This window comes from Colletotrichum higginsianum, chromosome 10 (assembly GCF_001672515.1).
Source record: "Colletotrichum higginsianum IMI 349063 chromosome 10, whole genome shotgun sequence".
Lineage (NCBI taxonomy): Eukaryota > Fungi > Ascomycota > Sordariomycetes > Glomerellales > Glomerellaceae > Colletotrichum > Colletotrichum higginsianum.
In genome coordinates this window covers 1,838,836-1,862,072 of record NC_030962.1, presented here as the reverse complement: position 1 = coordinate 1,862,072, position 23,237 = coordinate 1,838,836, and the positions used below count along the sequence as shown (strand labels likewise).

General features: G+C 56.6%; 4 protein-coding genes across 4 annotated transcripts; 2 read left to right on the top strand and 2 right to left on the bottom strand.

Moving 5' to 3' along the window:
- Positions 1–4,615: 4,615 nt before the first annotated feature.
- Positions 4,616–5,361, top strand: CH63R_14044 (uncharacterized protein; the record flags this gene model as incomplete). The annotated part of the gene is made up of 2 exons (XM_018309018.1): positions 4,616–4,837; positions 4,885–5,361. The coding sequence occupies 2 exons, from the start codon at positions 4,616–4,618 to the stop codon at positions 5,359–5,361; spliced, it is 699 nt and encodes a 232-aa protein (XP_018151336.1).
- A 2,092-nt stretch (positions 5,362–7,453) lies between these two features.
- Positions 7,454–9,272, top strand: CH63R_14043 (Duf1752 domain containing protein; the record flags this gene model as incomplete). The annotated part of the gene is made up of 2 exons (XM_018309017.1): positions 7,454–7,553; positions 7,633–9,272. 2 exons carry the CDS (start codon positions 7,454–7,456, stop codon positions 9,270–9,272), a joined length of 1,740 nt encoding a protein of 579 aa, XP_018151335.1.
- Positions 9,273–12,906: 3,634 nt separating this feature from the next.
- Positions 12,907–13,374, bottom strand: CH63R_14042 (uncharacterized protein; the record flags this gene model as incomplete). The annotated part of the gene is made up of 1 exon (XM_018309016.1): positions 12,907–13,374. One exon carries the CDS (start codon positions 13,372–13,374, stop codon positions 12,907–12,909), a length of 468 nt encoding a protein of 155 aa, XP_018151334.1.
- Positions 13,375–19,406: 6,032 nt separating this feature from the next.
- On the bottom strand, positions 19,407–19,784 carry CH63R_14041 (uncharacterized protein; the record flags this gene model as incomplete). Its single annotated transcript, XM_018309015.1, has 2 exons — positions 19,407–19,579; positions 19,760–19,784. 2 exons carry the CDS (start codon positions 19,782–19,784, stop codon positions 19,407–19,409), a joined length of 198 nt encoding a protein of 65 aa, XP_018151333.1.
- Positions 19,785–23,237: the final 3,453 nt, after the last annotated feature.

Here is a 23,237-nt window from a genome sequence, read left to right as displayed (position 1 = left end):
ATACCCAATGTGGCTTGCAATACCAAGCAAAAAAAAAAAAAAAAAAACACCTCCCCCCTCCATATCCCCTTTGGGAAGTTGGTGTATGTTGCCGCCGTCGCTGTCATTGCCCCGGCGTGGGGGTTCACCGCAACAGCAGCCAACGAAAGAAAAAGAAACTTGGAGGGGAAAAAAAAAGATGGAAAAAAAGCCGTTTGTCGGTGTGCAAGCCCTTCCAATCGGGATGGAAGAGCTGCCCGGACCGCGAACCGCGCTGGGCGCATCGCATCTGACCAGCGCCCCTTTGACGCCGCTGCCACCTGGATCAAGGCCCGTCAGCGGGTTCTTCGTCGTCGTCCAAGTATATCGCTTTCACGTCTCTCTGCAAGCTGTCTGATAGACCCGACCCGGGTCCCAAGGTAGGTTCGGCGCCGGTAGTTGCTTTTCCCACCAAACGTAGACTGTGCAGTAACGGCGTGAAACCCCCACCCCCCTACCAGTCGGAACTCCAGCAAGTGGATGGATGTGTGACACCTCACGCTGTGTCATCCCGATGTGTGGCTGACACGGCATCGCCATCGGCATCGCCATCGCCATCGCCGACTCGGGGCCCCGGGCCACACCGGAAGCGGCTCCGTTCGCCGCCAGACAGACTCGTGAACAATCCCCCCCCCCCCACATCTCCTCCTCCTCCCCCTGCATCGTGCAAGAAGCACACCAGCAACCCCCATCTCTCTCGGCCCGTCTCTTGCTTGCTGCTGCGCAATTCTTCCCCTCTATCGTTGCCCCGGCTCACAGAAACGGTCAACCCCCATGTCTGCCATGATACTGTTCCACAGCTGGGCGTCTTTGGCAAACTCTGTTGCCCCCGGCGGCTGGTGCGATGCATCATTTTTCTGGCTGTTGCCGACGAGTCGGGGCAAATGATGTGATGGTAGTTCACACCCACCCCCCTTTCCCCAAGTCATGAAAGGCGCAGTAGCGACAGACAGAGAGAGAGACGAAGGGCAAAATTAGAAGATACGCGTGGAATGAACGAACCGGGGGCCCGGCCATTGTTCGTCTCATCATGGGTGTGTATGTGTGTTGGTGTCCGGCCCCCTGGGAACCTTTTGTAAGTCGTTGGAGGTCTTCGATCCCCGTTCAATCTCTCCAAGACTCCAACTCCAACTCCTCGTCCTCGTCCTCTTCCTCTCCTTACCTTGGCGAGGGGTGAGACACCGCGATCCAAGCCGAGGCCCAGGCGCCCTCGCCTCTCTCGGTGGAGTCCGCTCGTCCCCGGTTCTTGGGAAGCTGGGATGACAACAAAGACCCAGTCTCGAAAATCCCGCCTTGCGGCCTTCCTAATTCCTCTACCGGTGACCAGGTGTAGAAAGTCGATTTGATTGGGATGGATCAGTCATCTTTCCAGAATCAGGAACCGCTACCCCCCCCCCCCCCCCCCCCCCCCACCCCCCGTCCGGTTCCCCTGCATCGACCGAGAAAGGCCGGCTTCAGGCGAATGCTCCGCCGCCGCCCTTCTCGTGGAAATGGTCCCGGGCGCCGTTGGCCAGTCACTACTACTACTACTGCTACTACTACTACTACTACTACTACCACCACCACCACTAACTACCTGGAAGAACCGACAGGTTTAACGGCACTTCCATCAACGATGCCATCAAACCCGGATTGTTGGAAAGGGAGGCCCGTTCGTATCGGCTGCTTTTCTTTTCACCACCTTGGCGTGCCTGACGTGCCCTGCTAGGAGGCTCTGGCGCGCCATCGTCGATCGAGGTGCCTGACCGGCTACGGCCACGCAGCTGCATTGCACTTGTTTGCGCGTGGCCCTGCCCTCAATTTCACGATCCATGCACACCGGTTTCCGGGAGTTTGGGAACGGATCATGTCATTCATTGTTCAGGCACCCATCCCCATCCCCATCCCCATCCCCGGTTCCAACGGTCATTGTGCATCGCATCTTGTGCGATTGGCCGACTCAACTGCACCTGCAAGATCCACATGCCTGAAAAACAAACACCTTGTCGCTGTCTCTCTTATCATTGTCACCATACTTCGTGTTCCTTAGTATCCGTATATTGTAGACACTTGCAGCACCACTGTTGGGCTCCATATGACTTCTACGCTGGGAGACCAGGAGAAGCAAGTATGCAAGCCTGGCCAGCCGTCTCCCCCGTCCCCCGTCCCCCGTCCCCCGGCCCCACACGTAAGGTAGTGTGATTGATTACCGCGGTCTCGGGACTGTTGGGCGGCCGCGGAAGTCGAAGTGTGGTACCCCCCTGGCGACCGTCTCTGCGAAGCCAACTCCAGGACGCTGGCGTTGGCCATGATTATGATTGATAGAGTGCTCATTTTACCCAGACTCCGGTGACACCCTGCTCCCCACTAGCTTGGGCTTGACGAGGGCGCGAATCCCTCCACGACGATGGCAACGACATCGACACCGAACAATCGTCTCCTTGTCCTGAGCACTTTGGGCTCCAGTCTCCAGATGGCAGAGTGTGAGCCCATCCAGAGCCCAACTTTTCGTCACCCGTGCCATGCTCGACATGACAAATGACAACATGGGGGGAGGGCCACTGCGACGGACGGCTGCTCCCACCGAGCGAGCTAGCAGCATCCCATCCCGCGCAGAAGGGCCGTCATGATTCCGGGCGTGGCGCGGCTTCAGTACGAAGCGATGGGCAGTGGCTTCAGCCACCCGGCCGCAGTCTGCAGTGTTTGCCTCACGGTTATCAAGGCGTGGGGTGCCGACGACATGGGTTTGACTTGGCCCTGGAGGCAGCCTGTCACTTGACCAAACCTGTTGTCAGTGCAAGTCCGATTGGACGGCAAATGTTGCGTTTAGTTTGAGCGTGTCAGTGGGCTGTCAGACAACCGGCGGTCGTTGAGGCATGAGTACGGAGTAAGCGGTGAGCCTGTGAGGCAACTGGGAGCAACAGGTTGAAAGACGCAGAGAGGCGCAGAGAGAGAGAAAGAGAGAGAGGGAACGTATTATCCAGGGACTGGCAAACTGCATTGTGGGAAAATATGACGACGTTCCAAGGGTCCCAAATGCAACCTCGCCCAATCGCTCTGACAAGGCACTTTTCGGGGCCTGGTGACCATCCTGCCCATGTCGAAGGCTTGAGGGTTGGGAACGAAATTGTCTCACCAGGTCCAGGAACCAAAAAAAAAAAAAAAAAAAAAAGGAAAGAAAGAAAGAGAGCCAGAAGAAGAACTGATGAGGGGCCTGGCATGTTGGTGGCCGTCCGGTCCGCCTCAACGCTACCTTCTGACCTCAACTGCATGCGTCGTGGCTGTCTTCTGTTGTCGACCTCTGAGTTGGCACCCAAATGTCTCTGACAAGACGGACAGCAACTCATTCGAATGGGTAAAGCATGGGGAAAACCCGCCCGCCCTGCCGTGATGTGTGTGTGTGTGTGTGTGTGTGTGTCCCCCTGCCTCGTTGCTGGTGAATGCTGAATCCCATGACGGCCTGCTAACCGCGGGGTATTGGTTTGAGCGAGGCGATGCGCTGCGAGCAGAGCGGTCGGCACAATCCAGTAACGAAGCGCTGTTGCAAGTCGCTTCGTAGCCTATGAGCCCTGATGTGCATGTCCGTGTTGACCATATCTGGGCAAGGCAATGAATGACAGGGTGATTCTTTGCGATCGGCGTCGACAGCGGTGGTGTTATCATCACTACTACTACGCACCCGAGACTCACATGGATGGGCTGAGTCTGCACGTAGTCACGTCGGCGAGCGGCAGATGAACGGTACGCGACAAGCAGGAGGGTTCGATGACCTGAATGATGAACAACAACATCATCACGGGGTCGAACCTGGAACGAGCACAGAGGCGCGCCGCAACCAGTCAAGCGGCACGCCGTCGCAAGCAAACCAGGGGGGGTCAGAGCATGTCACATCGCCGTGTCAGCGCTGAAAGACGGGCCGTCGCCGATTCGGCCGCAACCAACTTTTGCAACTTTAGGGGAACGACCACAACGAATCGACCTCGTCGCCATCGCAGATAGTAAGCAGTCCCGTGGACACAATCTTTGCGCCCTGCGGGACGTCGTCCTCCTGAGTTGTTGCCTCCGTCTCCAAACATCGAGGTCTCATTCGGACCGTGTCGCGACGAGGAACGAGTAAGGGTCGAAAAGGAAATCCGCAACACGTCCATCCGGCGACGAAGCTATGGCAGTGCAATCAAAGGGCACTGTATTTGCGGCGACCTGTGCAACTCGTGATGCGGATTTTCAGGGACAGGAGTCAGTATATTGGGGAGGGGGGGGCAAGACCGGAACAGGCATCCGTTTGCCCCTTCCCCTCCTGCTGGTGAAGGACGTAGGGGTTTTCCGGGGAGGCGATTGGCGGTCGTCCCGATGGTTGGGGTCAGGCGAAAGAACAATCGGGTTGGGTTGGTCCGAAGTCAGCAGCAGCTTTTGTTAGAGACGGACGGCCAGTTGGCACTCGTCTGTCGGTCGCATGGCCGCTCTGAATTTTTGGCTGCTTACTGGGTTTGTTGTCAATCCCGTTCCTATGTTCGGAAAAGAGCAGCAATGGCGCAGGGCATGTGAGCAGTTGGACCGGGAACAGACAGACAGCTACAGGGACAGGCGCCTTGGGACGTTGGCCCTTTGACGGTTCGAGATGGAGAGCGATCCGTTTCGGCGGGAAGTGGCATTGACGGCGGCTCGTGACCAGACGGACATCGCTGCAAAGGGCAGCGAGCTGTCGAAAGGCCCAAATCGATCTAGGCCGTCGCGGTCGATGGGGGTGCCAGAAGGGGAACAGTGCCGGCACGAGAGTCGATCCAAAGATGGCGCCAATCCCATTAGGGCAGTCAGAGAGCACGCTTGTCCTTTTCGGGCAGTATGGGGGCGTTCGGTCAGGTACCGAATGACGGTTGACGGAAAAAGCGCGACGGAGGACCGGAGGTGGAGGGTATAGGCGGTCTCGAAGAGGCCGATGGAGACTTTTGCAGTGGAAAACGTGGAGATGAGGCGCGGCGCATATTCGGCCAGACGACGACTGCGGTGCTGAGCCACTGGGAGCTGGCGACGGACCCCGTATTACGAGGAGTGCGTGAGTCGAGACCGTTTCACTATGCAGGCCTCTCGGAGTTTGGGCGCCTAGGGTGCTCTGGTGCTGAAGCTGGAGCTGGAGCAGGATCTGGAGCTGGAGCACTTGTACGTCGTGGCGGAGAAGCCAGTCACAGTGAGCAACGTGACCAGCGGACGGACGGACATCTGATGGGGTCGGGAGCCCTGATGTCTGGAGATGGCGATGACAATGGAGACTTGACGCGACAAAGACGGCGAAGACCGGGGGTGGCGTCACATGACCTGAACGGTCCCGTGAGCAGGCGCAGGCGTGGAGCTGAACGTGGAGACTAGGCTGAACAGGCTGACGGTACTCAGATCCAGGTCCCGGTTATGGTTGGTTGTACAGGTAGTCACACTTCCCGTTCTCGTTCCTGAAGCCGAGGATGTCAAATGTGGAGGACGGACGGAACGGAGATCAGAGGAGAGAAGGGCACACAGACGGACTGCTGACCGTCGACGTTTGTCTTCTCGACGGGAGAAAGTACTGCTTGAAGTGGACTAGCGCCAAATGAACGCACTAGACTTAAAGAGGAACCACTCCTGGTCACCCGCTCGGCAGAAAAAAAGCGCGTTGGGCTGCCGTATGGAGACCAGCGCGGTTGCTTTCCCTTTCCCCCATTTCCTTCATGCCCTTTTAGGCTTGGCTCGGTGTTCAGTGAAAAAGGCGCAATTGAGATTCCCCGCCAGCGAGAGAAGACTCTGCAGAGGCAGAGGCAGAGGCAGAGGCTTAGGCAGAGACACGGTATATACGTATCTTAGCACTCATCTACTTACCTAGTGTACGGATACGCTGGAGTCCTGGGCCTCGCTCACGTTCCTGGGGTAGCCACCCACGCCTTGCCTCGTCGAGACAGTGTGCCGACCTTCCCCGAACGCAACGCAACGCGTGTGCTCTGGTGGTGTTTCTCGCCGAGCCTTGTATCCCTAGACCGTCTACGCAGTGCTGAGGTACTTGTCTTTCTCTCTCTGGTTCTGGCTTTGGTGTCGGCATAACCGGACACGTACCGAGCAGCCCTCGCCAAAGACACGCAGAACCCCTGGAATCCGTCCTCTGTCATAAACCCGGGCCTGAGCCAGAATTGCCGTCATTCACCTACATTATACGGGTGAACAGACGGAAGCTCAAACAGGCGTCAGGTTGGACATTACCGTGGGCACTCATGACGGTAGGTAGATGATCCATCCCCAGCGGTCTTTTCCCTCCCGTCCTCGCTTCCTACCTAGGTATCGCTAGGAAGGCGGTAGATGATCCTCCAGGGCAACAAACGAAGGCGGCGGCGGTACGGATACTCGAGCTCAGCATCGTATAGTATGTACCTGCGTACCCACACTTGCTCCAAAGAGGGTGAGAAAAATCAAAGAAAGAACAAGGCCTGAGTCCGAAGGTCCCAAGGCCCATACAAGTACATCGTACCTGTAGGCTGCTGAAGGTACGTACTCCCACAGCTTCCCTCTCCGCCCTCCCTCCGTCTTTCCCTCCCTCCCTCCTTCCTGTTCTTTTCTCAGATGCTGCTGCCCCCCATCATCCCCATCCACCCCCCCTCCCCTTTCCCGGGGCCCCCTGCTCGCTTCTCCTCCATCCTCCTCCCTCTTGTCTTCTCATTCTTTTGGGCCCATGTCATGTTCTGTCCCCCCCCCCCCCCCATGCTATGAGTAAATTGTATTTCCTCACCGCGACTCCCCCTCCCCTTATTTCTACGCCCCTCCCCTTGTCGCCCACCCCCTCAAAATCTCAACACCCCTTCTCATCCCACCCCACCCCCCAATCCAATCCATCCATCATCCATCCCCATCTCTTCCCATTACCCATCGCACATTACATCTACTTACATGCATCCATCCCACTCCGCTGCCATCTAATCCACATCTTCCAAGTCTCTTCCGGGACAAGCAAGAGTTGACGATAATTATTAACAACCGTCTTCCCCCAGACTTTCCACCCTTTGCTCTCTTCTTACTTCATTGCTCCACCACCACCACCTCGCCTATCGATTCGAACCGTCTTCATTCGGCGCATCTACACCAAACATCCTCCGGCCTCCCATCCCGTCAACGCCATCACATCCCAGAATTATCCTGTCGTCGCCCTTTCCCACCTCGACGCCAGCAACCGCTCTTCCTGTCCGATTTCGAATCCGACGTCCATATCGCGCACGCACCGTACCGACGTTGGACAACATTGACTGCCACCCGCTGAACCACCGCGAGCGACCCATTGTTGATCCCGACAGCATCTTTTCCGTTTCGCCTTAGGTGCCGAATTCCGCCCCTACTTCACCCCCTCGACACCCTCGCGCTGGGTGCTATTCCAACCTCGTTCGCCATCGTGTATCCTGCACAGTCGATTACCAACTGCTCTGTCCGAGCACATCGCCTCGGCACCATGCCTTATCCTCTCGCCACCCACGTCCTGACTGTGGACACCAATGTCATCAACAAGGTTGACACATCCAACCCCCAGAACCTCTACAGCATGTGGACCGGTAAGCATCTCAACCCCGGCCTGTTGGCTCTCAGGAGCTGGCCTGGACGCATCCGCTGATCTGTGTCGTCTACGTCTAGTCTTTGCAAAGTGCGCAGAGTCCGTCGAACAGGGCCGCAGGTTAGAGAACCTCAGCTGGCGCCTGTGGAACCGTGAGACTTTCTGTTGCACCGAGGACGAACAAGCCTCCGTCACCGCCACGAGCCTGCCCAGAGAGATTCCCCAGGCCAGCAGGCTACAAGACATCCCTCAACTATCTGGCAGTGTCGACTCTGAAAACGACGATGAGGCCGTAGACTTCTCCTCCCTGTCCGCTCCCCTCGAGATCCGTCCTCGAATTCAGAGGCAAGACTCGTGCGCCAGCACCCGTAGCAGAGGCAAGGAACGCCACATCACATCCGGCGACTTCGAGAAGATGGTTGTCTCCATCATTAAGGAGAACGAGCCCTTGTCCGCGCCCCTGCCTCACATCACCTCGCCCTACATGCCTCCCCAGAAGGAGACGCTCGACCTGGCACCCACCTCCCCCGTCTACGAGCACTCGGGGTCAACCACCACCGAGTCTCCTTGCAAGTCATCTGAAGAGGAGCAGTCCCAGGAGCCTGCCTCCCCCGAAATCACCTGCCGCACCACCGTCGTCCATGGCTTCTCTCCCTCTCAGATCCCCATCTCGAGGGCTACCGCTGCCTCCCCCAAGGTCATCTCGCCCGCCGCCATCCCCGAACCCAGATCGTCGCCCGCAGCCAAGCCCATTCAGTCCAAGAAGCAGCCCATGTTCTCCATTGGCGAGTCGTGTTCCTCGAGCGAACAGGGCCAGAGCATTGATAACCTGCGATCTATCCCTGCCCCCGCGCCTAAGCGCAAGATGATGTTCCAGGTCGGCGGCTCCTCGGAGGAGGACAGCTCCCTGAAGAGCGCTCTCGCCTCGCAGCCCGGCTCACTTATCACTGGCCAGAAGAAGACGACGTCGTTTGCGGACCACGTCTCGACCCGCATGATCAACGACGACAACTCGGCCATCGCTGACGACTCGGAGACCGACTACGTCGACGAGAGCGCCATCGATGACGACGACGACTCGTCGGACTGGGAAGACTCGATCGAGGATAGCAACAAGTCGAGCATCGACGAGAAAACGTTCTTTCAACGCGTCGACTCCAAGGTCAACCTGACATCTCGCCGCTCGCTCATCACGCTCATGATTGAGCAGAAGGACCGCACCAGCAAGAACCTTGGCAACATCGCCTCCCAGTCCACCTCGGCACTCCCCTGGTCTCGCACCAGCCACCCGGCTCCTCCCACGCTGGCCATCTCCCCTAACGATTCGGATGACGCGCCTCTGATGATGAAGCGCGGCATTCGCTCTTCTCCTCTGAAGCCCATCACCGAAGTGCCTCGGTCCGCCGCTCAGCCCATCCACGCGACAGCCAGCCACAGTCACCTCCAGGCCGCCCTGTCGCCCCGAACCACGCGCCGCAACATGCTGGCAACAGAGCTGACTGAGTCTCTCCGTCGCAACCTCCTCTGGGAGCGCCAGCAAAAGTCGTCGACGGCCAATGCCGTCCTCAAGAGACGTCACACCTCGCACGACGTGGCCAACCTGAAGCAGTACCCCGAGAAGGTGTGCCTCAAGGACGAGGACGCCCCTACCACTACCAACCCCCAGTACTTTTCCAAAGACACGGATAACTTTGGAGGTTATCACTCCAAGGGATGGTGAAGCATCTCTTCTACACACACGACCGCATACTACAACGATACCGCACTCAAAGCACATATTTATCACGATATCCGACGAGCGTGTGGCCAATGGGGCCCGCTCGAGCACAGTTGTTTCTAGTTGCTTTTACATTGCATTGCGCGCGCGGCAGCATGGCACCCAGCTCTGCTTTACATCATTATCACCCTAATATGGGGGCGCACTGCTGGGACTAGACGGGTCCCAGTTCCAGGATTGTGACACCCGCAATGGGGGGCATTTTGGCTCCCGGGTGTATTCATCAGGCCAGAGTGTGGGGTCTCTTGAAGCTGATTCTAATTTTCACATTTGCACGGCGTCTCTTCATCATATGATACCATGGTCTGTTTTGTTTTCGCAACATACCACCTTCATGTTTTATCAATGGGTCTGGGTATCTGCATTTACACGGTTGTCGACAGATTTGTACGGGAGAAAACCAGGAGGACAAAGACAAGGGTAGGGGTGGGTTTGTACTCTATGGACAGGACCAATTGGGGTTTTCAGACAAAGCTACAGAAGGCATACCCGAGGGCGACCTCAACAGCAGGGCCGGACGGACATGGTTCGGTCACTGTTGTGGGTATGTTGACGACAGGAAAAAAAGCAAAAACCGGGCTGAGGAGGACGAAAAGTGGAGGTTCCCCGCGAGAAGGGCCGAGGGGAGGGAAGAAGACTCGAAGAGGGAGGCAGAGAGAGGGAAAAAAGGCTCGCGCGAGCAGTGAAGCTGTCCGGCGCATGTGGATGGGCTGCACAAAAGGCGAGGTGACGACAAACAAGACCAAAAAAATCGCAAAATCGTCCAAAGAGTTTTTAGCAAAAAAAACATGAATAAAAGTTGGCCATTCAATCAATCATAGTTTCGCATATTGTGCCTCGTGACGGTAGTTGTTTGGGGCATGACGAGACAGGAGGAGAGCCAAACCAACACAGCTCTGGTTGGTCGGTGACTTTGCCCTGATGACTTGCTGCTGCTGCTGCTGCCGCTCATGACTGAAGGGATTCATAGGTAGGCATGTTGGTAGGTAGGTAGTAGGTAGGTACCCGGAGCAGGAACGGAGGCGGCGTCCTTGCGTTCACCGCCCACGCTCACGCTCACAGGTGCGTTCGTACGCTAGAGCCGCGTGTGCTCCATCACGAGCCTGGGCGCGCACTCGTTGGGAGAAGGAGGAACTGCCGCATAGACCCGGCCACGCTGACCTTGAGCGTACTGTACCTCCTCCCCTAGGCGAATGGCGTGGTTGTTTTGCGCCAGGGCTGCGCTAAGAGGGAGGGGGACAAGGACAGATTTGGGCATTCATTCGGCGGCTGTCATGGACATGTGAAAGTCCGGTATCGTCTGCTCAGAGGAATTGGAGGAAGGGATGAGGGGAAGGGTTAGGAACGTCTAGAGGTTACACACGCGCCTTGTGCCTTTCCCCCCCCCCTCTTTCCCTCCTTCTTCTGTCATGTGTGTGGCCTGTGACTGAGAGAGACCTGTTGCGTGCTTGACATGAGAACTCGCTGTGTACCCAAAGGGAGGGGATCCGCGGGGATTTTCCATTGCTCACCTGTCGCAGGTGCTGTTGGTATTGTTGATGTGGTTACCACCATGTGTACCGCGGACGACCAGAGTGAGAGGGGCAAGTGGTTTTAGGTTTGGGGCTGTCAGGTGAGGGCGTTGACGTGTGTAGACATGTGCGTCCACGGGCATGTCGCATTGTCACTGCAAACGGGAATCATCGGATGAGGCTTACCGGCCGTGTGGGTTTTCGGGGGAGAGGAGGGGAGGGGAGAGTTGTTATGTTGTACACGCACAAACACACACACATGTACACACACGGTGGATGTTTTCAATCAGCAGTGGAAGAAACCCAAGGCGTCGTCGGGTGGGAACAATCACGGGCCCCGGGTCACTTCGGCACACGCCTAATGGCTTTTTTTTTTTTTTCGTTCTGGTCCTCCCCCGTTCCCGGACTTCTTGCTTGCGTTTTTGTTGGCAAAAGCACCGGCGAGAAAGAGAGAGAGAGAGAGAAGAGAGAGGGAGACAGAGACAGTGACAGAGACAGAGAGGGAGGGAGCGGGATGGAGAGGCTTTTGATGGGGAATGGCGTTGATGAGGGAAGGGAAGAAAGAGTCTTGTCTGGACAGAGAGAGCGCAAGAGGACCGGCTGCCCGCTAGAGGCGTTAGCTCTTCCTCCTCCGAGCTGTGGCGGGCTGAGAGGGGGGCGTCGCGGTGCGTCGCGGTGCGTCGCGGCACGTTGCCGGTTTCTGACGAGCCCACTGGGATTACTTCCGAGTTTTCGTGGCTCATCGTGGCGTCCGTTTTCCACGTCCAACGTTGGCGGAGGGAGAGGTTGCGATGAGGATGGGTGGATGGACGTCGAGATCAAGACATTGTGAGGTATCCGGCTGACTAACTTGGCAGGGAATGAAAAGAGAGAGGGATCATGACGCCAAGGGGGGAGGTTGATGGTGGATTGTTGAGACGATTGGGAATGAATGGGATCTGATGTGCAGTATGGTCTAGACTCGACTCCATCCAGTGTACGGCGAAACCGCTGACAGAGACCAACTGAGTGAATGTCTGATACGTCTCGCGTCTTTCCATCGAAGGGGGGGGCAAGCAATGCTGACACATGCGTTGAGAGGAGAGGAGGTACGGGTGGTGGTATCAAGTAGACTTGATGCCTGAGTTAAGGGCTTTCACGGGTGTGCGGTCATGTTCACGCGTGGCTCGCGTCCAGCTGCATTAGTCACGACAGGGGGAGGGGGAAGGGAGGGGGGCTTCCGCGATGGAGCCGCGATCAATCTCGCTGGAACTCTCTTTGCTCCGGGCGGGACAACTGGGAAGAAGACGTCGTGGAGAAGGGGGGGGACCGGGAAGGGCGTGGAAGTGTAAGCAAGCCCGTCATCGCCGTTGGGGGCGGACTCGGCGCCTTTATGGAGAAGCACATGTTTCGGTGAGGGGGGAGGGGCCGGAGTCTTTGGACAAGTCTGGAAGACGGCCGCTCATGCATCGAGTAACTTGGTTTGACGATTGCATGGCTGTGACGTTAGCATCTCCGGCCGTCCAGACCGTCGGTCCCTGGGTGCTTGAAGAGAAGGTCAAAATTTTTGAGGCAGGCGGCGGGCGAGCTGCATGGGTTTGAGATCGAGCCACTATGGAGGTTTCCAGGTTGGTTTTTTTTCCAAGGGGGGGTTTTTTTTTTTTTGGCCTTTCCCCTCCGTGTTAATTTTCTTCCTTCATCCATGTTGCGTTTCTTCATGACACGACTTTCCAGTAGGTTATAACTATGGAGTGGTTCCCGAATTCTAGACCCGGGACCTGGACCGTCCGAGATGATCATCTGCGTCCTGGGGGGGGGGGTCTGCGCGGACTCTAATAACATAGGACAACAAACGGTAAAGAATTAAAAATAAAAATAAGAAAAGGGCCCGAGGGGTGGTTTCGAGAACAGGCCGGACACATAGCACGCCAATAGCTCGAATTGCGGAAAGTCTTCCGATGAAGGGCATTCTGACCTTACCGGCCAGCCGGTTCCAGGTTAACCTTTGGACGCGGGAACGGAACCCTGTGGCCGTGCTTATGACGAGCGGTATCTATCTATCTACCTTTCTTCCCGCCTACCATGCCTTAATAAGCACCGGAGCCCCAGCCCGTGAACTCTACGAAGGAAGAGAGAGAGACAAGAGATAGAGAGGGCAGACGATCGAGCATGCCAAGCCTCCTGTTTCGCGGTATCGGAATCGGCTGTCGACGCCGCCGCTGCAAATCTGGCCGGTGGCGGGTTCCGAGTCGCGTTCGTCGGGCGTTCTGCATGACACGGAAAGTGCGGAATGTCGACCGCCCGGAGCGCGGTCTTCGGCCGACCTTGTCAAGCGGGGATGGGGAGGGGTTGGTCACGCACGGCGGGTGTCTTTTGTCTTTGTGGGTGTCGCGGAGACGTATCGAGTCGACTGGGACGAGGTGGGATTGAAGCAATGCTGAAGCAAAGAAATCCTTCTGGTACACGGGTACCGAGGGCGGAGAGGGCTGGGACGGAGAAAACTCGTAGCGCGTATCCACAAGAGTTCGTCTCGTCGCGCGGTTTGACGAAACCATCTCGGTTCCAGCTCGGCATCGACGAGGGACGGACGGACAGACAGACGGACGGGAAACGCATCGCGGAACCCAGGAAGAGCACAATAGGTCCCGTCCCACGAGGTTTAGCTCGGGTTTGGGGGGGGGGGGTGCTGTCAATTAGACCGGAGCAGCCTGTGCCAGCATTGACGACATTGCATTGGCATCAATACAATTCGCAGCAGCATCGAGTTGCAGAAAGTCTGGACTTGCGGCTTGACTCCATAATAAGGCCGTGGCAAAGGGGATCGGGGTCTTCCCGGAGCATTGTTGGGGTTTTCTGTTGTCCTTTTTTTTATTTTAAATCTTTATTTCTTGTTTGCTGACTGTTCAATCCAGCCCATTGTCCATATGGATTACATTCTGGTGTGGGGGGGGGGGTCCCTATTTTTCTTCTTTTTTTCTTTTTCAATTTCTTTTTTTATTGTGACATTTTCTGTCTGGATGCTACAGTATTAGCCCCTTCCGCGCTCCCGTGAGTGATTCTCCACTGTGGAGTATGGGGCTAGCAAATGCAAAAAATGGAGGCTCCGGCTTTGGCAAATGGGTGTTCGTGATGCGAAAGGAGGGTACGGTGATTGGTCCGTTCGTTCCCCTGAACCTGGGACCGGAAACCCAAAGCACGTGGGCAGGCGGACGTGCTCTGTGTGTGTGTGGCGCTAAACGGTACTTGCACATTCATACCCACACAAAAGCGTGTGTATGTAAGCATCCGGAGATGGGGCTGGCCGGGGCTGTGCGAGGTGTGGCTCGTGGCACTTTGAGTAGATGTGGAGACGGCGTTGCCGTTCGGCCGAGGCTCTTAGGTCACGCGGTGAGTGGGTCAGTGGCGTTCAGCGTCCAAGCCTCACCTCCCCCTATTCTTCTCCAGGAGGGTGTGGCTGTGCTGTCTGAGGCTGACGGGACACTCTTTGTGTGTGTGTGTGTGAGTGTGTTGTGTGTCTTCCTCTCTCTGTCTTGCGACCCTACAACGCAGGCAATGGACCCCGGGCGTTGCCGGGCCTCTGCTCATTGAAGATGTTTGTAACAGTCTTTGGTCGGCATATGCCCGAGCATGCTGTGGCGGCGGCGGCGGCGGCGGAACGCGGAAGCACACGAGAGCCCTGACGAGCCCGACGGTATCATGCCAGATCCCCTTCGGGGGGCGTGTGCTGAATCTGTGTGACGAGCGGCGAGATCCTGCAGGGACTTTGGGATTCCAGGTGTACCCGGACGCAGCAGCCGCGCACCATGCCCACGATGCCTAGGGCTTCTCGGCTTACATGTTTGGCGCCTCCCAGGGTCGTCGTTCCGACCATGAGGAGAGGGGCCAGCCCGGAGAACCCATCACGTTTTCCCCTTCTCCGTGTGACTGATCCCGCGCGGGGGGCAGCTGGTTGTTGATGCCCGAAGCTCTCGCTCGCGATGCTCTACCCCCCCCCCTCCATGGGATGGGGCGAGGCATTTTGGTGCTTCTCGACTAGAGATGCAGAGAGGGAGGGACACCAAAACCCGACGCCGCACACACATACACACACGAAAACCGCCTGTACCCCTCCTCGCACGCAGAGACCTTCACCCCCACTCGCGAGAGAAGCAATTCCAAAGGAACACGTCAGATTACTAACGGACAAGGAAGGGTGCACGCGATGACTCTTTTCATGGAGCTCCGGAGAACTCCTAACTTTGGAAGCCCCCCCCCCTGCCGCGTCGGCCGGCATGCTGCACGTAATAAGCATCTCTGGCGGTATCCGGCCAGCCTGTGGACGTGCGTGAAATTCGAGCCATGAGACTTGGACGCATTTTATTTTGGCTGCGGACCGTTTGGCGGCGGGAGCGGCTCGGGCAAGGACGGAGCTGTAGGTTGAAATGCATGATACGTGTTACTGGTCAGAGGGGACCCTGGGCACGGAATCACAACCGCAACTGTTAGTCGAAGGTGTGATTCAACCCCGCTCGCTGTTCAAGCCCTGCGGACGGCCGGATGCCAATTGGTAAGATGCTGATATTGTTGGACTCTGGCAACTGTGACTGTGATTCTGGATGACAAGTGAAGCCCGGTGTTTCACACGACCTGACTGACCAAGTATATGCCGGCTGCTGCAACTAACTCAATTAGTGACCGGCGGCCGGAATGACTCTCTTCCCACCACACCAAGACGACTGACTGATTGACTGGCTGGCTGACTGTTGAAGCCGTCGTTGGTGTGTCACCTCCAACTGATAATTTTTCTTGAAGAGAAAACCCCCTCCCCCCACACCTTCTTCAGGTCCGGGGCCTGCTTTACTTTGTGTTGTCGTGGCAGTCAGCCGGGGCGGCGGTGGTGCTCTCCTCACCGACTTTTGACGTGCATCTCCTCCCCCGCCCCCCCTTCTCCAGTTGAATTGTTGCGGCATGTTCTGCATGACCGAAGACAAATTCTCTTACTCAATTCGAATCTATGGATGGGGAGGAGATGATGTGTGAGAGAGGGGGCGTGTGTCTTGTCGCTGTATTTGATCGCGTTTGCTTCCCAAGAGTTTCAAACGGTCTAGAAAACCGGGTATCCTTCCATGCGCTAGCTGCTTTTTCTTCTCTCTTTTTTTTTCTTGGGGTAAATTCTCGAAATATTTTGCGGTATTTCAGTATATCTGTTCCCCCCCCTCATTTTCTTTTCTTTCCTGGTCTCGGAGGTTGAAATTTTTATTTTTATTACGCAAATGGAGTCTGACAGACATCAAAACGGAGTCCATTGTGGTTTCAATCTTGGGACGATGAATCCTTATGCCGTAATGATAGACAACGAAACGGGTAACACACGACACGAGAAACAAACGCCCCCCCCCCCCCCCCCCCCCCCCCATCTTGCTCCTCCACCCTGGCGGTAGAGGAACCCACGGGGGAGCCATAGAATGACGTTTGTCGTCTACCCCGGATCCGACATCTGGACTCCATCGGCTCCAGACTACCGCCGATCAGCCCCCGTGATTCTCGGGGAGCTCTGCACCTCGATCATGTTGTTTTCTTGTTTTTTTAATTCCCCTTCCAAGGCGACTTGACTCGTTCATCTGTTCCAGACCATCCCCCCCGAGAGAAGGATCGGTTTGGAAACCCACGAACCCCCCATATCCTCCCCATCCGCAGGGCTAGGACGACGAGAGTTGACGAAATCGTGGCGAACCGGTGACAGGTCTTCCCCAGATCCAGACAGAGTTTTTGTCCTTTTTTTCTTTTTTTTGCTGAACCCCATGGACCCTTATTCTCCACACCAAGCAAACACATCGACATCATTGATGGACGGATGACTGTCGCCCGAAGCACCCCTCCCGTCCGTGCCAGAACGCCCCCCCCCGGCCTTGATCACCGACGTGTCTCCATGCCCCCCAAATCGATTAACTTGGATCTAAAAGAATCTGGTCATTTTCCAAGTCCACTTCCAAACGACGAAGGATAGCCGGTTTGGGGGTTTGGGGAGGGAAGGGAGAGCGCTTGGAAACGGAAAGTGGTGAGGGAGCTGTCCGTCATCGGCGATGGGCCGTTGATGTCATACATGCCCGTCGCCATTGGAGCGTCTACCCGACTGCCAACACCCTCCCCCCCCCCCCCCCCCCCCCTCCCTGTGGGAGAGCAGATCCAAGAGTCCAAGACACATTTGTTTCTTGTAAACGGAGGGGCCCCTCCCGCCCTGGCGCGGGTAACCAGAGTGACTGTTGCTGCTGCTCTTTTTGAGATCATGATGATGCCTATGTCATGACATGGTTTGGTGTATGCCTACGAAAGAAGAAAAAAAAAACACAGACGACTCAGGATCCGCGGTGATCCGGGGTACATACGATACCTTTCGAGATACTTCCAGTCATGTTGCCGCGGGTACGTCTGCCTTCCAATAGACAAAAGATAACTCCACGCCCACCCACCCCTCCTTAATCCAACTCTTGGATGGTCTCTTGGGTGCTGTACAAACTCGGCCTTCTCGCCGGTTTTTGGGTTTACCCTAAGCCGTCAGTCGTGGCAGCTTACCCCAACGCCCAGGGAAGAGAATTCCGGAGCGGTGCTGTGGTGTTCGGGCTATCCAGAAATGGAATGCAACCTTAATTCTCAGCTCTAGAGTTGCACGGCGTTCGGGTACAACAACAACAACAACAACAACAGCAGCATCAGCAGTGCGACCAGCTGCAGGGACGGGACGGGTTCGCATTGCCGGGACGGAATTCGAACCGAGTGTCGGGGCCCAACCGGGTCCTTTCTCCGAACAGGTCATTGTCGTGTACTGGGAAAGCCATGAGAAACGTTCTTTATCGGAGAAGGAATGAAGTTCATGTCGATGTCCTAGGTTTCGAAGGCTTCTCTGGCTCTGGATTGGCCGTGAGCGCTTGATGCTCAAACGCCGGAGAGCACTCGGTCATTCTCTCATTCGCTGTGTGCAACCGTCATCATTCGCGACAATGCTCGCCGGATCGAACCCGTCTCTCCCAACACGACCCAAACAGTCCCTTTCCCCCGGTTGTCCACCCTCCCCTGTCCTTTTTTTGCCTTCTCTTCTCTTTACTTCTCTTCTTCCCCGCAATCTCGAGAGGGGGAGGGGGGAAGGGGGGGTTTGCTAAGGCGTCATCCTATCTTTTGCCTCAACGCGAGTCGAACAAAACCATCTTCAATGACATGGCCGGCGCCGTACATCGTACAAGAGGAACCCCACCCCCTCCGACGGCGTCGGTCCCTTCCCGGCACCACCTCGTGGGAACGGGGGTATTGCGGACACACCTTGTTGTCGGCAGACTTCGGGGTTCTGCTCTCAAAACAGTGGGAGTAACGTGCCAAGGAAAACCTCACCCTTCACCTCCCTCCAACCACCATCTTTATCTATTATATTAAATATCCTTTCTGTTTATTTTTCCTCCCCCCCCCCCACCTTCGGCGTCATCACACCCTTCTCTTGCCAATCACCCACCCTTGCTCGGGCAACACTCTTCCTTCAAGCCACCGGCTTCCCTTCCCCGGGCCCTCTTTCGGCCCCTCTTCGCAGTTTTCCGGGACTCAATTCCTGGGACGGAAGGTTGCCCCGTTCACCTTCTAGAACTATTCTACGGCCGAGGGAGAGGGTGTCTTGATGTGTTCTACGCCAGCGCAGAACGCTGTATGGTTGGGTAAACCAACTAGTCCAAAAAGCCGGGCTCGCTACACCCACTACGGCGGGAGATGGTGGCCTGCGAGGGATTCTCGTAGTGAACAAAAGAGGCCAATTCATCAGCGACACCGCCCTCGTCAGCCACAATCCCGGAGATTTGGCACACGACGTCCAACCCGCTGGGAAGCCAGGCAATTTCAGGAACTCGGTGGTCTGGCGGGGAAGTCGTATCGGCTATGCTCTTGTAAACCCATCTTCCCAGCCGCTCGGGTTACCATCATCGTTAATCGAGGTGAGGGTTTGATGCGACACAACCGTCTATACCCGAATCTGCAGTGCCGGCCACTAGGGCTGGGAGGCGAGGGCAAGCCGACGTATGGGAAAACCTGTCAAATTGACAAATGTCTCACGTCCCAAGACGCACCAAGTCACGCCACTCTTTATGTGCGCTTCTCTCGAAGCAACCCGAGAGCTCGCCGAATGTCGAACGTCGCCAATAGCCATCGCGTAAGGTGTGGAGGGAAGGAGGGAGGGGGTGGTTTATCCGCCGTTTGAACGCTCATTCACGGACTCGTGATCGAGGGGGAAAAGAAGAAACACCAAGCGCGTCGCAGAACTGCAGGGCGAGTGCGGCGGTTGCTGCAGCATGTGGGAGTGTTGGAGATGAACATGTGAAGAATCACCGGGGTTAGCGGGGGAGGGGGGAAGGGGTTTGGCGATGAAGAAACGCCGCAGCAAGTCTGTCCTTTCGGCCAAGTCTCGTCAATTCGGTGAATAGGGGGTTCATCCAATGCCAAGTTGCAGAATGAAGTGGCCTTGGACAGTCAACACGCGGTGGCATACCTTCCGCGACCCTTGGCAGAAGGGGGATTTGAGGTTCATGACTAGAGGCGCCGTTTCATGGCAGGAGGGGGAGTGCCAGCGTGAACCCTATTCTTTGTACTTGGGTTTCTTTTTGTTCGGGGAGATTTTCTTCTTCTTCTTCTTTTGCTTTCCGGCCTGCATCGCAAAGTTTCCGTGGTCAAGCTGAACAAAAATCAGGATCCGAACCAATTCCGTCCGAAGAAACGCGGACCACGTCATCTCGTCCTCCCAAATGTTCCCTGGGGTGGAGGAGGAGGAGACTCGGGGATGCCATACCGCCTGAGATAGAGGAGGGGAGCTCGAGTCGGCCTCCAGGTTGGCCGAGTCAGAAGACGAACTGATCATGACATGTCAGGTCAGGTCGGGACACAGAAAGAAGAAAGACAAAAAGGAGAGGTTTAGATGCGGTCACCATGCACCTCGACGCCGCGAGAGGGTGTCCATGGTTGTAGACTTGTAAGTCGTATGAACCCAGGCTTTCATCTTTTGTCCCACGAGGTACACGTGTCCGACGGTTCTTCCGAAGGTTCTTGGCTCGCTGAACCTTTCCCGCCGAAACGACTGCCATCGAGGAAAGGATGCCGCTATCATCATCACCCGGTCATCTGTCCTCAGTTATCCCGGGGGGAGGGGGACGTTATGATTTCAGACCGCTACGCCGATCCACGGTAACCCTGCAGCTGGCTGCAGCTGACTGCCGGGGACCTCTCTTGGAAAGATCTGGACCGTTTTTCTTAGATAGCACAACAGCCATTCGAACCTGCCCGTCTTCACTTGGCGATAGAGGTCGAGGTCCCGTCTTCTTTAGTTATGACGACTGCCTGTGTTTTGGTTGCCTTGGTTCCAATCCTGCACGCACGAGACAGTTTTAGTTTTCCGACCCGTCCGCCGGACAATTTCCACGTAGATGGTTTCTCTGCAAGCGCGGATCGGATATCTGTCGAGCCCATCTCGTACTTGGACGAGTTGGACGATGTGTTGGACGACCTAGCTCACACGGCGGGCGAGAACTAACACGAACCCTGCCATCCCCCCCCAGCGCGACGGCAGTCCTCTCGAGCAGTTTCCTACCCCTGGCCCGTCGGAGATCACCACGGTCGGTAATGGACGACGGCAATGGATTTCCCTTCGTGGCCACCGCGCCGTCAGGCTAGCAGTAGCTTAGCATCGCTAACCCCAGGCGGCATGGAGAGCACCTGCACCTCGGTCTGAGGAGACCGTTTTCGTTGGTGCCCGGCGACTGGATGTGCCCTGGTCGGTTCGGATGTGTTGGTTCTGATGTGCCGTTTGAGTTTTTTTCTCTTCCTTTTTCGGCCTTGGTCACACGATTTTCTTCGCTCGCCACCGAAGTTCGCTCATATCCGGGCCAATTGGGTACTGTCAAGAAGGTGGGATGTACAGGGCAAGCAATACGTCCTCCAGATAAGGCACAGCTGTTTGCTGGTTCTAAACTGGGTGAGGTTGGCTAACCAGACACCATCCAGATTGAAACGGTGTGGAAGTGTAGTGGCGAGAGACGTGTTATGCTGAGATGAATTGCCGTTGAGTGAATGGAGACAGAGGAACGCCGGCACCGGCCCACAGCGCCCGGGCGGTAGTTACACCCTCCGATTATGGGGCCCACCCGGGCTGCTTCCGCATCCCGGTCCCCACACGCCGAGACGTCCGCAAGTGTTCTCCGTGATTGCAGGTACATCTCTCTGTCTGCCATTGGGAGCAAGAACTTGTTCAATATGTCGTCTCATCTTACACAATATATGGACTGATAGCTTCCGTGATGCTACAGGTCTGTCATCATGACGCCCAGCCACGATCGTGGCAGTGCTTCCAGTATCAAGCGCGCACCCTCCAGTTCCTCCAGTTCCCGTCTTCCCTCTGCCCCCCCCTTCTCCTTGCAGCATTGATCGTGATCCCGATCAAAGCCCCGTCACGGCGATCCGCACTCGAATCACCGACTGCCCACCACGCCTTTGACACCACGGTTGGGAGCAATTTCGGCGGCGGCGCATGTGGTCTCTGCCACCAACGCCCGGAGATACCGACAACCTCATTAGACGAAGGCAGGGCAGCTGACCGAGCCGAGAGCTTGGGCCTATGCGAAGCTACGTCACCGGTCGAGTCGATGCGCATCTGCATGGCATGTGGCCTCTCCCCTCCCCCCGCCAGATACCGGCATTTTGAAAAAGGCAATTGCTGCGGGAAGAAGCAGGCAACAAGCTCTGACTATGCTAATCCGAGGTAGAGGCGTGGGTGTGTGTATTTCCCGCCTTGGCCAGCGCATACTGGTCAATGGCGTTGCCTTGCTTTGCTGTGCTTTGCCAGGTCCCGCTCCTCCTACCTCCCCGTGACCGTCGTAACCTTTGCCAGCAATGCCCCAAATGCCGACCGAACCCCCCCTTAAAGCAAGCAAGCAAGCAATCAATCAATATGCACCTCTGCCGCCTGACGCAGCAGGCCCTGGCCGGAGCAAGCAATGCGCGGTGCCAGCTGCCTGTAACCGCCCGCCCGCCCAGGCCGTCGATCCCAAAGTGTGCTCGTGACGGTCAATGCTAGACAAGGGGCAGGGGAGAAGGCAAGGGTGAGCGAGGGGTGGTGCGTGAGAGTCTACAGGTACAGCGTATGTGTGAGAGAGAGAGAGAGGGAGAGACTGGGAATTGAGATCCTGGACAAGCCACGCGAGGCGACTAGACATCAAACCGTCCTCTCGCGGTGGCCTGCTTCCTCGGCATCGGGAGAGGTAACATTTCGACCGCGTACAATGCCTGAAGGACCTTGTCCTTCCGCGCCCTCGATGGCGCTTCGCAATCGCAGTCGGCTCCGCGCGTCAGCGTCCCTAAGGGTGTAATATCCGGGGCATATGAAACCCCCATCCCCCCCTCCCTACTTCGTCCTATGCCGAGGACCTGAAGGGGCGGGGGGGCCGGCCGGTCAGCCTCACCAGAACAGAGTTTACAGGCGTTCTCGTCACTTGACCATTCACCCCATTTACGCCGAATCTTTCGGCCTTAGTGGTTGTCCACACGTGTCTCGGGAGGAGTCGATCTGTCTGATGAGGAAGGGAAGCGAAATCGTTGAAGAGAGCTGGCAAGGTATCAGGAACACCGCCTTCGTCTAGCCCCCCCCCAAGCCCCCAGGCCCCCCCAGGAGGATGAATGCACGCTCGACCATCTGGAGAGGCAAGGGGAGAAACGCGGGCTCCCCCAGTGTGAGATGCGGCGAACCGCGATTTGTCTTGCGTGGCGTGTGTGCTTGCTTGTGTGCTTGTGTGCTTGTGTGCTTGGAGGTGCGCTTTGACGGCCTTGGGGACCCTTCTCTGTCAAAGCAAAAAGGTCGCTGGGCCTCCTCCGTCTCCGGATGACAATCCGAACTGTTGCGATAGGCGGGACTTCGCAACCCCGATCGTACCCAAGTGTACTATAGTACAGCATATCCATATACACACACACACACACACACGTACTTCCATTATTGCGGTTACTCCTACCGGATCCGTTTGGTTCTTCGGTCTGATCTCTTGACCCTGGGGCCCTCCCGGGGAACGGCGGGTCGACTTCCAGGTCCCGTCCCTTTTCCTTTGCAATTTGCCAATTTTCTGCCGACCCAGTACGGACAGGCCTGCCTGACCTGACGGACGCTGTGGGTTTACTTGGGAGTCGGAATATACATTCCTTTTATTTTGTTTTATTTTGTTTATTGGGAGGATAGCCAGTCTTTCGTCCGACCGTTTTCTTCCGGGGGCTGTCTCGCAACCGTCAGACGTCGCATCAGTTGATGAGCGGCATCGTCAATCATTCCCAATCGTGCGCTGTTCTCCCGTCTCTGTACTCATTCATGTACATCCGGCGGCATGGTCATCTACACGTCAGCTGGACGCGACGAGGGCGACAGCCACCGAAT